Source organism: Homalodisca vitripennis, chromosome 7 (genome assembly GCF_021130785.1).
Source record: "Homalodisca vitripennis isolate AUS2020 chromosome 7, UT_GWSS_2.1, whole genome shotgun sequence".
NCBI lineage: Eukaryota > Metazoa > Arthropoda > Insecta > Hemiptera > Cicadellidae > Homalodisca > Homalodisca vitripennis.
The window spans coordinates 138,661,851-138,676,940 of NC_060213.1; the positions used below are offsets into that span (position 1 = coordinate 138,661,851).

At 34.0% G+C, this 15,090-nt stretch overlaps 1 protein-coding gene across 1 annotated transcript in view; it reads left to right on the forward strand.

The window, feature by feature from the left end:
* The first annotated feature begins 12,917 nt into the window (after positions 1–12,917).
* Positions 12,918–15,090, forward strand: part of LOC124366411 (WD repeat-containing protein 75-like) — a 65,448-nt gene continuing 63,275 nt past the window's right edge. Inside the window, exon 1 of the mRNA XM_046822942.1 lies at positions 12,918–13,113. Coding sequence (XP_046678898.1) covers positions 12,992–13,113 — 122 coding nt within the window. The 5' untranslated portion in view covers positions 12,918–12,991. The remainder of the gene's footprint in view (positions 13,114–15,090) is intronic.

Below are 15,090 nucleotides of genomic sequence, written 5' to 3' on the forward strand. Positions count from 1 at the left end.
TCTATCCTTGGTCCAATTCTCTTTATAACATTTCTCGACCTCTCCAAAGCATTTGACTGTCTGCGTCAAGAAATACTTGCACAAGCTAGAAAGGAGTGGTGTACGAGGTCTGCCTCTAAAATGGATCATATCTTAGTGACCGAGAGCTTTAATTCCTCAAAATCAAAGATCGCCCATACAGTCCCGCAGGGATCTATCCTTGGGCCAGTTCTCTTTTTGATATACGTAAATGATCTGAACCAATCAATCCAGAATGGAAAGGTGGTTCAGTACGCGGATGATACGACTTTCTGCGTCAAGTCAGGAACGGTTCAGGACGTGGAAACAATCACTGAACTGAATTCCTGCATTCAAGTTTTCTCTGAAATAAACCTGAAAACAAACGAATCAAATTTCATAAAATCTGGTTTTGTTTCAAGATTCTGAAACAAAACCTTCAGTTTTTGTGGATGATGTTCCACTTCAGGAAACACAATCCACAAAATTCCTTGGAATGTACCTAGATTGGGATAATCACGTCGACCACGCATGTGCAAAACTTTTTGCGGGTATTTTTGCTCTTCGCAGCTTGGCACAGTACTGCTCCATCGGAGTATTGAAAACGGCTTATTTTGGCCAAATCTACCCTCATCTAGGATATGGAATTAAACTCTAGGGCAGCTGTGCAAAACACAAGTTGGAACGGGTCTTCAGACTCCAAAAAAGAGCCATGAGAGAGATTTTGGGTTTGAGAGCCGGAGATTCGTACTATAAACAGTTTTGTTCTGTTACTTTTCTATCATTACTTTTTATACTGATGTTTTGACTTACACAGAAAACCTTTGTGTTATATTGTGTGAATAAATTATTCTTATTCTTGTCGGTGACATAACCTCAATAAGCAAGGACGTGATTTATTTTCGGACCATGTAAGTTTTATCTAAATGTGTACCTTATATTATTAATTCACTAGACCTACATAAACCCAGGTTTGGCTAACATCCCGGATTGAAATAAAAGTACAAATCCATGTTAAAATAAAATATGCCCAGATTGAGCAATTAGAGATTATTATTGAAACATTTCGGACAGTTTACGCCTGATGGCTTGTATGTTGGGTTGAGTATCGTAATGTGCCGAATTTGTGGTTATCCGCTTTACTGTTTCTGTGCCGGCAGGGCCGGCGCAACTGGGGGTGCAAACCTAATTGGAGGGGGGAGCACGCAGATAAGGAGGGCGGAAAATGAAAAGGGGAATTTGATAAGTAAAATAATTTAATACCTGTATTTTATTTTTCTTTAATAAAACGCTCACAGTTATCAGTTTAGTAGTGCCTACGAAATAAATCATCTCTATGATTACTTTTTACTATGTCATGTAATTTTATAACCTGAATTGCTTGGCCTCTTGTGGAGATCACCGAGGCGATATGCAATTTCATTTGTCGGCAATGTAGGTATGTGGAGTTATACGATGAAGTGGAGTTATACGATGGAGTTATACGATGAAGTGGTGTGCAGTCCATCCGCCCCCCGCCCCCCCCCGCCCACCGCTACATCCTTGGCTTCATCCCACGTCACATGATGATTTTCATACTAGTCTGATCGCCGCGTCATGTCTTTAATTGCGTTACTCTTCTGTTTGCCTTGTTGTGAGATTTTACACCTGAAGAAGGGGACAGATATCACATTTCGAAACGTCGTGTTTCACTATTGTGACGCGTAACGATGGCATATATCCGAAAACCTGTTATCCTTCAAACCGTCCCATCGTCAATAAAAAAACTTTAAACAAAGAATAAATATACTGTGAAATACAGGAAATGTAAACCTATAAGAAGTGTGATCTACAGTTTTGTCTGGAAGTGTGTGTAATGTGACACGCTTCGCTCTTACCCCAGCTTTCCCAAGTAGCCTAGGTGGAATTATGAAATGGTTACGTAACCAGACCTTGTGCCTCACGCACTAAATTGTGTACGGTACATTTTAAATCGCACGCTTACCGTATCCAAGTCGTGAGCAAACCCGCGTTGTAATGGATTTTAGTGTGTAATTCCTCACAGAACGTGGTGACCTGTGAGAGTTGGGATTTATGTAGAGACTTTCATTTCAAATAATACTGAGTAATACTGTAATACAAACCAAATGCGAATGCTGATTTTCGCTCCATTTCACCTTCCTCTTAGTGCAGCGTCTGGAATCTGACACTGTCACAGACTTGACTCCTGGAATTTGGAGTCCACGGCCGTCTGAAGACGCCGGCAATGAAGACGTTGAAAACACTACCAAGGAGGGTATATGTGGTTTAAAAGGACCCATCAAGTTGTGTTTGAATTTTTGTGGTACGACGTATTTCGTTGTTAAATTGCCAAGATTATTGCAGAAATTTTTGGTTACAGGTTTTCGTCCCTAATATTTAATTTAACACGTATCATAAATAGGTTTTTGACACCTGAGGAAGAGGGCAGATTTCATCCTCGAAACGTCGTGTTCTATTTCTACAGTATAACACACAATGGTGGCAAATCTCCGGGATCCGGTTACCCTTTGAAGTCATCCATCGTCAATAACAAACCACAAACAAATTTAAAACTTACCTGCATATTGATAACGAGAGTATAACATTAGACCCCATACAATTTACTCAATTTCTCGTTTTTTTGTTTTGTTTTTATTACTAGTTTTCGATAAACAAGGAATATTTTATTTTAACATTTATTTTGAAATATGTACAATTTATTATCTGATTAAAATAATTGGTTTATTAAATCTGGCAATTGTGAAAACTATGATGATGACACCACGATTTGGATTTGCCACTCACATATCGCCAAGGAGACACACATTTGAACTCTATATTTAGAGATTACGGTGGCAATGTATTATTAGTTATTAGTAAATATGTGTTATTTATAATAAATTAATGACACTACATTCCGATGACTGAATATCTTATCTCAAAATTCAATGCCAATTCGTGCACATTCTTTTAATTTGTGCCCCGACGTACAAGTAAAGTATAATAAGTTAGAACCAACTAGATTAATATGACAGTATTGCTGTTTTAGTCAAAATAAGCTTAAATTACGCCATAGGAAGAGTTATCTAATTTATTGTGTGAGATTATAAATTAAAATATATACTACACAGTATAAAATTAAATTTATACTAACTAAACTGTTAATTCATACAGTGTCTAATAAAATCCACTCCTTCAAATAGCTTTAATTGGTTTTCACTACAATAGGCATATTATTTTAGTAGCCTACGTGGTCACTTTAAATGATAATCCTTAAGGACCAAAAACATTTATAATAACTCTTGCAATACCTCTTGATATAAACGTTCTATTTACTTGAAACTTGGTGCAAGGGTTGCTCTGGGTCCGAGGAAGAACTATTAATTTTGGGGTCGTAAGGTAAAAGTAAAGTTTTAACATTTTGATAATGCTTTCTTAGTAAGCATGATGGGAACGAGAAATCCCAGAATAAACAAATCGGTAAACAAACTTATTACAATGGCATTTTGTCGTTTGACAGAGTAACACATTTAATAAAGTTACTCATAAGAGGGTGACGTATATTAACCCCCCCCCCCCCAACAACCCTAAGTGTCAAAAATAAGTATAACAACAATCTAATTTGTTTGAAGTACTGAAGTTAAATGATTTATTTTGAATTAGGCCTGTCAAATTTATTTAACTTTATTCCATATTCCCCGATGATCTTGAATCATATCTATCCCCCTCCCCCCAATGCCAAGCCCTAGTTACGCCACTGAGACAAACTCATATTTTAATATTTGATTTATACTAAATGGTTTACTCTCACATTTTTTATATTTGTTTCATGTAATTATATATTTTTTATATTACAATATATTATGTTTTAGTCGTAGTTGTTGGCTGAGCGTTAGCGTAGTCTATCACTCAAGGGTTAGCAAAATGTCATTTTGTATGTACGCCTGTCTGTCCGCAATATATCTCTAGATGTTGTTTAAGATAATCTTGATGCATAGGCTACCATGGGATTTTGCTGAGCGTTAGCGAAGCCTAACTTTTTACATGTTATCTAAAAGTCGATTTGGGTTGTAGATGTCAGTTGTGCATGAAACTTCACTTATATAGTTAAGATTTATAGTTCGATAATGGTGAATGTCTTCCAATAGGATTTGATTTGGCTGAGCGGTAGAGAAGCCCAGCTCGCCGAAGGATATCTAGAGAACAACAGCTAGGTATAAGATGTTGCATAAAACTTAAGGTCCATCCGCTGTAGTAAAACGAGCTAGAGTTTTTCCCTGTAAGAACAATGAAAAATCTCGTGCAGATTTACACCCGTACTGATTAGTCGTAGGATTATATGACGATTATTCTTATTTTAAAGATATAAATAATACGCACCCAAGCGCTTTTTCGATTTTTATAGGCTGTTCAGAAAAACTATCAACCTTTGTTGCACTTCATCGTTCAAATATACACTTTATAAAAACCGTAAAGAAGTTCACTACCCGATTCTAGTTACGCTACACGGTCTTTAGCGTAAATTACGTAGTGCAAAAGCGATGAACACCTTCTATCTGGCAAATGGATATTTGGGCAACTAATTTGTGTGTTGCAAATCATTTTATTTGGCAAATAACAAGTCTATGCTATGAAAATAACAGTCGTACCTTATTTTGTAATTAGTATATTTTTTTTTATAACTTGTTGCAGAACACCGATCCGCTCTGGTACGACCTCGCATTCAAAATGAATATAACGTTAATGTAGACGCCTGCCTAGTGGGAGAAGGCAATTTCTACACTCATCTTATCTGTTAGTGCGTTTGTAGAATTGAAGGCACTCCTTTCTGCATTAAATTCGTGGTGCTGCATTTTGTGGTTATAATTTTCGTGGTGGCACTTCGGCTTGCAAGAAGAAGGAATAATAAAAACAACCAATCAAGAAAAGTTATTATTTTGGCTGAGCGTTAGCGAAGTATATTATTGAAGGGGCTGGAAAAGTTAAATTTCTGTTAGTCAGTCCGCAGTTTATCTCAAGCAAGAATTGACCTATAGACTTAAAATTTTTTTAAACTTAATTTCTTTATAAGCAACATCAACTTTGGTTAATGATGCATACCGCTCTATAAGATTTGGCTGGGCGTTAGCGAAAATGTTTACATTGGTCTTATGTGTAATCATGGTGGCAACGAATGAATATCAGTATAAATTTGTAAACAACCTGAGCAGGTACTGACATAATCGTGACATTTTAAAATGTAACAAATTAACACATGTAGCTTAATTATCTGCACAATATCTGAAAAAAGATTTGGCTGGAATAATTTCTTTTTTGTAAGACACGGGTGGAAATATTTCTTTCCTGTATGATGGTCTGTCTGTCGATTAATAAGACATCTCGAGAATTACGAGTACATGAGCTATAGACTCGATATTTTGCATGTAACCTCATTGAAGTCTGTTACGCGTTCTACCTTGTTTTAAATTACTAATTAATGTTGCGAATGTCTTTGGGTTACATTCATTATTAGAAGTATGTTAGGGCAAGTCACAATTAAGAATAATTCGTCTAGGGCACAGTGTCATATATCAGTGCAGAGTAATAAAGTAAAGTTATTATAAGCTATGAAAGGCTAATGCATCATTTACTAGTGTGCAACCTCCTATGCCTCAACAAAGCAGGTTGAAATTAATACATACCTTAACGATGAAATAGAAGATTTAAATACAAAAGCAGAACAGAATATGGAGAACAAATCAATATCTAACATCAGTTTCATAAATTTAGAGGAAACAAGAAGTAAAGTAAAAAAGGGTTTTAATAAAATATTTAATGAAAACCTTGACAAAGAAATTCATAAACAAAATGAACTATAAAACATAAAATATCGAAACACAATTGGAAAGAGAGTAGTAGAACCAGTCAATACTGTACTGAGATATTATTAGTGGAATTTGACCAGTCAGACTTAAGTGAGTTTCACTACGTTTACTGAGTACCCATCTGGGCGTAATGTTGGCGAAATTACGACCCTATCTTTTCAAAACAAAATACCATAAAGTAAGGTATATTCTGAATCCACAGAGTTGTTTTCTAGGTTTTCCTTCATTCGTTTGTGTTTTGCTGTATCTTCTTTTATTGTCAGTAAGGTTGAGGATTACATACTTGAATATATTTTGTAAAACTTGTTGACTTCTTCACCAAGCTGGTCCAATATTACTACATGTTGTGACATATGTTCCTTGTAAGCAATCTACGTTTTGGTTTTTGATTTCTTTCTTGAAGCGGGCAGTGTTGTCAAAACCTAAGAGAAGGAACCCTGGTGTAATAGGCAAACTGACATATATGATAGGCTTTGTTTTGGTGGTAACTAAAATGACCTTCTTACTAAGTAGATAGCTGTATAAATGGTTGACACCAAAAAGTATCGCCAATACAAGTGTACTGTAGTCAGGGTGACCATACGTCCGGCTTTAGGAGGACATGTCCTCCCTTTTAATGTTTGTCCTACGGTCCTCCTGGCTTTTGAAAATTATGTAAAACGTCCGGCTTTTAGGGAATGCTTTACATGTTCGAAAATAGTAGCATCACATTAAAAATTCTTCTGACTTTTGATGTCCTGAGATAGACCGTGACAAGTTATTGCAGCGCACACGTAATGCCATGACATGTGAACTGCTGTGAGATTCAGTTGTATGTTAAGTATTGCCTATAGTGTCACTGACTCACTGTTGTTTCTATCCGCTCAGCTGCACTGGCGCTACTGCACCTTGATATTCTATTTATGTATTATGAATTATAGGTTAGTTTTGTTATAATACTTTATATATTCTATGTTATAGTGATAATTTCTTATATATGTATGTTTGTATAGCTTACTAATGCAATGAATTAATTCCAATTATATCACAAAATCTTTTAAGATAACTCTAAAATTTGAGTTCAAATCAATTATAATTTTTAAAGAGAAAAATTCTTACAATAATTGATTTAATCTTATGCCACATACAAAATAACAGCCTAAAATAATACTTTCATACATCAATATATGCTTTAATAATGTAAATTTCTTTTATTTTTAGATTTATATGTAAAACATACAACTTGAGTTTTTTATTTGCATTACTAGGAATACAGTACCGCTGTAATTTATAAAGTTCGTGTTTTTAATAATGTACAAATAAATGTTTCAGCAAGGTTTATGAGAAACGGTTTCGGTTTGCGGTATCTTGTACCTACTCTCGGGACAGAAGAGTGTCCGGTTCAAAGTATCTGTTATAGATAGAACTCTAAAGATAATGTAAATTCTCTGCACAAACATTTAAATAAATTGGTTGCAGAATACTTTTTTTGAACAAATAGTGGGATAACTGGAGTTTCTTGATCTCACCTACATCTTGATAATAAGTTTCAAAACTCTTATAGGTTTCAAATGGCAGCAATATGAAAATTTATTTGAGAAAAAACTATTCTGAAAGAAAACTGAATAAATTATTTGCTCATTCATACTGAATTGCATAATAGAAGACCCAAAATTTAATCCTGTATTTAAAAGTGTACTGATCTGAGCTTTTAAATCTATTTCAAACTTAATCGGTTTTCTTCTGGCAAACAAATAAAGTTATAAAAACAGATCCAAAAAAAAAAAAAAAAATAACGTACCATAATAACGATCATTTAGCTTAGTTGTAAATAATAGATTAAGATTTAAAATAAGTGACACTTCATTTTAAAGGTTTTGATAAAGAAGAAGGGCAGTGGAAAGTAGAACTTTCTATTTCAACCCAGTACTCCTAATGAGTCCTTACACTTAAAAATTTTGAGCCGTGCTCCCTAAATCCCATTTTAGAGAAATGGGCAAAGTTGTAATATAAAAAGTTTACTTCTATTTCCTAGAAAGGTGTCCCCGGGTTCCATCCCTACATCTTTATCCATCAAAAACTAAACAGAGTTTTTATCTCACACTACTTATCTCATACTTTATATCTCACACAGTGTGTATATATATATATATATATATATATATATATATATATATATATATATATATATATATATATATAAAATAATTTTAATAAACATTAAACCACAAAAAGTACTTGCTTCGCGGGGAATTGAACCTGGATCTCTCACTTACCGGGTGAATGTGTTATTACACTACAGAGCCCTTACTTTTTACAATTCAATTATTTAGTATTGGGCCGTATCTGTCACATATGCGTTTAAATAACCAAAATAACATATGATTGGAAGACCTAATACCTGTCAAACGTCTTTTATTACATTAATTAAATTTGTATAAATGGCAATAGCTGAATTTAAATTTCAATAAACAATGAACCACAAAAAGTACTTCACCGGGACTCGAACTTGGATCTCTCAGAGTACATACTTATGTTCTAAGCACGATGCAGGATGCTGTCAAGATAGGCACTAAGAGACCTGACAGAATTTCATGAATTTTATCTATAATAGGGTAAATAGATTGATCTTATAGACTATTCTGAATAATACAATTTTTTTCAGATTTTTCTCTCCCCCAAGGCCGTATTCAGCTTTGGCAGGTGCTGGAAAAGATATTCGAAATTGTAATGAATGATATTACAAATTTAACGTATAACAGCATTACATTTATTGGGTTGAGCTATCTAGTCCGTTGACACCTCTTCAAATCTATGTTTGGTGGGGCCTGGCCTGGACCCCTTTAAAATTGTCCAAAAAAGAAGTCTGACTACGAGCCTGCTCTCTCTCTCCCCCTAAAACTATTAAATATAAAAGGTGAAGATTCTCTTGGGCTATAGTAAATTAATTTTGAAAGATGAATATTCTGAATTATTAACTAATAGCTCTTAAAATAAATGCCCTTTAGACAGTTCACTTTCCAATTTATCTATGGTATATGAGTGTTTTCCAATCTCATTCCCAAAAAGTCAAACGGATTGTCAAGCATGAAGCTAATTTTCACCAGTAAACAGTTTGAGAGTTTTTGGGAATTTTGAGTTTTTCCTTCCAGTTTGAATGAACCATTCTATTCACATTGAAAATGAGACTATTTTGGCAGTAAATTGGACAAGATTGTTGGTACTAATAAAATTTCAATTTTTAGTTGATCAAGATTTTTTCATCAAACAAATACAAATATCATAAATATATAAACAAAAAATTTGATAGTGGTAAAGAGATCTGAGGATACACTTTTGCGGTACTCTGTCGGTGACCAAATATAATTACTAGTTTAATTTTAAATCATTTTTAATTTTTGTGAATTTAAATCTATTGGTGAAATATGGTATCATTTACACTGTACATCAATCCAGTGCCCTTTTTATACAAAGTTATGTTGCATTATATGACCACGCTTATAAAATATCCTATGTTCAGTTATTTACTATTTTCATTCTTTAGCAATAAATTATTTACACTTATTTTCAAAATTTGAGGAAAATCCAGAGTAAAGGTTGAGACTAGAAGAGGTCATGAGGTATATTACTAATAATATTATCTAAACAAGATTTTACACTTTTAGTAGTACTGTAGGTTCATTTATAAAATATCTCAAATTAAAAAATTAAACATTTTTTTAAAAGTTAAAGTCTTTTGAAATTTAATACATAAATACTAAAATCGTTTAAAACAACACAACACTTTTTCTCTTTTAAAGCTAAGTTATGATTGCAACTTGGAAATTAATATTTTAATATCGGAATCCGGTGTACTGTAACAACAACTAGCAATTAAAATATTTAATTTATCAGAACTAAATGAAATTATATCTATGGAAGAACATTAAAAAGCAGTCTTCACTAAATTTATAAGTATAATTAATGTACTACATTGAATATTTTTTACAAGACCTCCTCTAATGAAGCTAATTCTACGATACATTGAGGATACTTTTTTACCTGAAAATATTTTTCCTGCTAAAACCAAAAAAAAGCAGCATATTATTTAAAGAAGCATAGTATCATGGGAACCACAGGATTCAGAGGTTCATGAGTGGAAGAGTTAGGTTCTATTGCAGTTTTTAATTAATAAGCAATGTTAACAAAACAGTGAGTGATTACTTTACTAGCTTGGGTTGGATTTTCAATAATGTAAATCCATTGTTAAAGATAATATTTTTGGATTGCATTATGTTTTTTTGTCTGAGTAATTTAATAATCATCCAGGCCTGTCTAAATGTAACATTTTAGTGTGTTAATTGAAATCAAATTTAATTTGGTTTAGGTAAGATAATGATCTTGCTCCTTTGAATCCAAAGTGTCCAGTTTGTACAGAGGAGATAAAAACGAACTAAGGGCAGAAATAAAATAGTGTTTTGTTGTAAGAAAAATCAAAACAATTGCAAAATATGCACTTACGAAAACTTTTTAACACTCTAAATTTGGTTTGATAAATATATTAACAATCATGTACTATTTTAGTTGGAACCAAACCAACTATGACTTTCTAACGAATTAATGCACCTTTGATATCATCAGTACATGGAGAGAAATATTTCCGCTACCAATGTAGATTGGATATCATTTTGTAGGGAGGTTTGTTTTTATTTAGAAAATAACAAAAGGTAAAGTTGTTATTGAGGTCTGAACAGGAGATCAGTTTGGAAAAAATCTTGATTGTTACGGTGCGGTGATGCAAGGCTTGATTATGTTAGTGTTGGGAGCTTGTGTGTGTGTGAAAACAAAACAAATGGATGGCTCAGCTGGTTGGATTATTTTAAAATTTAGTTCAATCGACAACCGCCAGGTGCTAGAGTAGCTCTAAGCTTGTGAGGCGAAAATCAGTTCTCAAGTTTGCTGTCAGATGCCGTTACCATAGGTTCTATTTTGTGACGATTTTGTTATTAAAGTTGTATAAAATTTTAAAGATGTTGGGTTTTTGTAAACTTCTTATAATCATCTTATAGATTTATATATTTAAAGTAAGCACAGATGCATTGTCATGGTTTTATAAAAAAGGAGTATTCGTAGTAATACATTTATAATGAAACATCGCGTAGTTCAAAGAAATGATAATTTTATTTATAAATTTTGGACAGTTTAGAACAGTTACAAAGCAGGGCTAACCTCAAGCAGGGTTAGCTATTATTTGGAAGCTTCTTCGATTTGCGTTAAGTAGCGAAAAGAAGAAGCTGTATAAAACGCCATGAAACAAAGTTGTATGACGTTAGGACCGTTTGGCTGATACGGCCCAGTCCGTCTCGTTCACTTTCAATCGACTTGTCAGTGCAGTTACTGAGCTCCCCGCTAGAGCGTGCGGTAATGGTAATCGTCATCATGTGGATTACTGAACGGAATGAGAGTGAACGCATAGAGGAGGAAACTTATCGTGCAGTGAATGTATAGATATATAACAATAAGTATTGTTTTTCCGGAATTTATTAAATATATTCATCAAAACTTTTAAAATTAAAGTGTAAATTACCAGAGACTTTACTAAATATTATAATGTTTAGCTAATCTATTGAATAATGGACTTTGGGAGTGTCGATACCAAGCGGTCTAAGACGTTGGACTTTGGGTCTGAGTTAGAGATAACGCAGGTTCAAATCCTGTCAGTGACTATTGCACTTTTTATCAGTACCATCGACCGACCTTGTACTGTATCGACTCTCCCCCTTATTCTGTTTGATAAGATCCCCGCACAGGCCAGTGGCCCACGAGGGCGGACAGAATAGGGCTTAAAAGGGGATCGGCCTCTCCTTTTTAAATAAAAATAAATAAATAGAGATTGATATGCTTTTGATTTATCATAAGCTAGATTATTCCCTAACAAATATTTTAAATAAATTACTAAAATCAAAGAAATACATTGCTCGTTTGAAAATAATTGTATTTTATAAAACATATTAAAATCGCGGCACTGACCGACAGTAGTGAGTACTTCTTTTATCGGGCTATGAATATTTATCATGAAAAAGTACGTTTTCTAATTATTAAATTATAATTGTTTATGTGAGTCTATACTAAATCTCTTGTTTTGAGTTTTAATGCATTTCAATCTTATAGTGATTACCTCATTTTTATGAATTAAATTAATTAATAACAATTAATTTGAGGTTGAGGTTGAGGTCAGATTTTCTGCGCTTAAACTGCGGGGACTGCAACTCATAGAGCCTCTTAAAACTACGATAAGTGTCTTGAGATATACCCATAACCAAATCTCCAATCCAGCATTTTTATACCACGTATATTAATTTCTTTGGGCATGATGATATAGCTAATTTGGTAAGGGCGCCATATTGGTGAAGCATAAAGGACCTGAAAAAAGTGACAGAGGAGATCCTAGTTTCTAGAAGCAATCTGAAGTTTCTGGTCTAACGGAAGATGAAACTTAGTATAACATGTGTTTATTAGTTTCTTTAATATATTTACAATTACTGTTTCCTTCGTACTGCTAATAGATAGTACACAAGCATAATGTCTCAAGTGGCAACAGATTTTAGCATTGGATGCAACAACCTCTCATAGACTAATACGTAATCTAAGTCAGTGGCCACGTTATGAGTCAATGCGTAATTCTGTTCGTTAATAATCATCAAGCAAACATTATCACGTGTAATCGGAAGTTCGAAACAAAACGCCCAAGCTAAACGTAAACAAATAACCACTGAAACGAATTGACCAATTGTAGAAGATTTACTCAGTAGTTAAAAATTTGATATACAAGTAAACAACTTAACAAAATTCATCTACAATAGTGAATCTATTCAAGAAATTATTAGATAAGCTGTTAACAATAAAATTATAAACACTATGTTACTGTTTACTGTTGAGATTTAACCAAAGAGTAAAAAGTAAAAGAAACTATACCGACTATCATACTCTGTGTGTCACTCACAATGTGTTACCTTTTCTTTCTGGTCTGCCGCTGTCTTGCTGTTATATTAGTCTACAAGACATTGTTGATTTCCGGTGTGTGTGGTAGTGAATTTGATCCCTACTCCTTACCGTGTCATACTAAAATTTGTAGGTTAAACTAGTTTTAGTTATTTTATCTTGGTGTTAATATGGTAATTCACTCTGAAAGTTTACAGATAATAGATAAATCAATGGACGAAAAAATAGTTGTTCGTAACAAAGGAGGAGGCTGCATTGTAAAGCATTCACCATTATTTTCATCTGATGGAAAGTAAGTTAACCTCAAATATTTAATTAAAATATCAGGCCTAGGATGCTGTATTGAAAATTAAAAGGGTAGACTTTAATAAGTGGCCTACACTTGTTATTCAATTGCTATTATCGAATGGTTTGATTGTTTTGTTTTTATCCGTAGGAACAATTTGATATTACAATTGATTTAACTTAGCATATGATTTGAACTTATTAGTTATAGTACCTAATTTTATTGTAAACAATAAAGGTAAATATTAAGCTCAGCGACTACCGCTCCAATCGTCGTAATTTTTTGCATACTAACGCAGGTTAACGTAATTTCACCGAAAACAATAGTCCCGATTATAAAACGCTAACGTATAAAAACCAGTTTTTCGGCAGTAAAATGTTGGCAATACAAAACACATAAATAACGAGATTTTCGACTATCAAACTAAAAACAATGGCCGACCATGGTCGTTTTGATGAGGTGACAGTAGTCACGTGACAAACAGGAAAGTTTCCGATTGGCCGGGCGGGTCACGTGACCTATAGGACGGCTTCGATTGACCGCCAGACGTAAACAAACAAACCCACATGGACAAGGAATAATTAGTGAAGTTATTGACATGGCGTGCGATGGTTCTTGTCACACGCTAAAAAGACCCTAGCTTGCGTATTCAAAACTCAGATCACGCGATGCTTGCCCGCTGCGCAGCGCTTTGCGCTGCTTGCTCTTTTAGAAAAAAAATTAACTCGAGCTTGCAAAGTCCAAGCCCAGATCACGCCATGACTGCTTAGGCCTACACACACAAAACTCAGACAGAACTAACGTAGGTTTCATTACAAGCAAAAGGTAACCGGCGCGTGTTTATCACTGATAAGATAAGACGAGTTTATACTAGAAGTAGTACCTGGACTACTGCCCTACGAACTAATAAGACCAAAAAAACGAATAAATGCAATGTCAGTCAGGTTTTTTTAAATTTTTTTTTGGGGGGGGGAGTAAACGGCTAAGGCGATAATCGGGATTATTTTTTTCGGTGAAATTACGTTAACCTGTGTTAGTATGCAAAAAATCACGGCGATTGGAGCGGTAGTCGCTGAGCTTAAGATTTACCACAATAAACAGCAAGAAGTATTTAACTTAGCATATGATTTGAACTTATTAGTTATAGTACCTAATTTTATTGTAAACAATACACAGCAGGAAGTAACAAAAATTTGTCAACTTTGAAAATAGCGATGAATATGAGGAAAATATGTGACATATTTATCACAAGTGACTTTAAGTGGCTTCAACATCTGGATTTAGCTCCTGGTAACCCATGGGGAGAATTCTTTCCTCCATTTCACAAAAGCAAGGTAAGGTTTCACATTGTAAGGTTTCTTTGATATCTAAGTCTAGGCCATAGTTTTGTTGTTTTGTAATGTTATTGTTAAATTTATGTTTTTAAAATTTTAATGTACAAGATTCTTCTTGCCACGGTTATATTTTATAACTCTTATTGTATGTGATTTTTACATATCGAAGTGGGATAATATATCGAATTGTTCGTTAACAGCAATTGAATAACGAGTGTAGGCCTCTTATTAAAGTCTCCCCAATTAAAATACTACTAGTAGGCCCTACCTTTGAAGACCAGGCCAAAAATTCTGTTTTACATTTATAAACAAGCCATTAGCCTACAACCCAGTTATTTAGTACCCAGCCTATTTTCCAAAAAGACCAGCCTCAAATGGCACTTTTGACAGACTAATAAGCAGTCTACACACTTTACCTCACTAACTCATTCTACCATAAAAAGTCATATTTTGTCTTATTCATAGAGAAATAGTACATGAGTGTAACTATTATATATCTTATATCAAACTTAGAACCCTCAAAGAATGTTATGGCGAAAGCATTTTTGTGATATCATGAGCATTCTAGTGGCTGCTTGTCCTAAATGATCTTACGTGAGAAAAGTTGGGACGATCTGGGACATGATCCGTCGTTGGGAAATTAGTGATC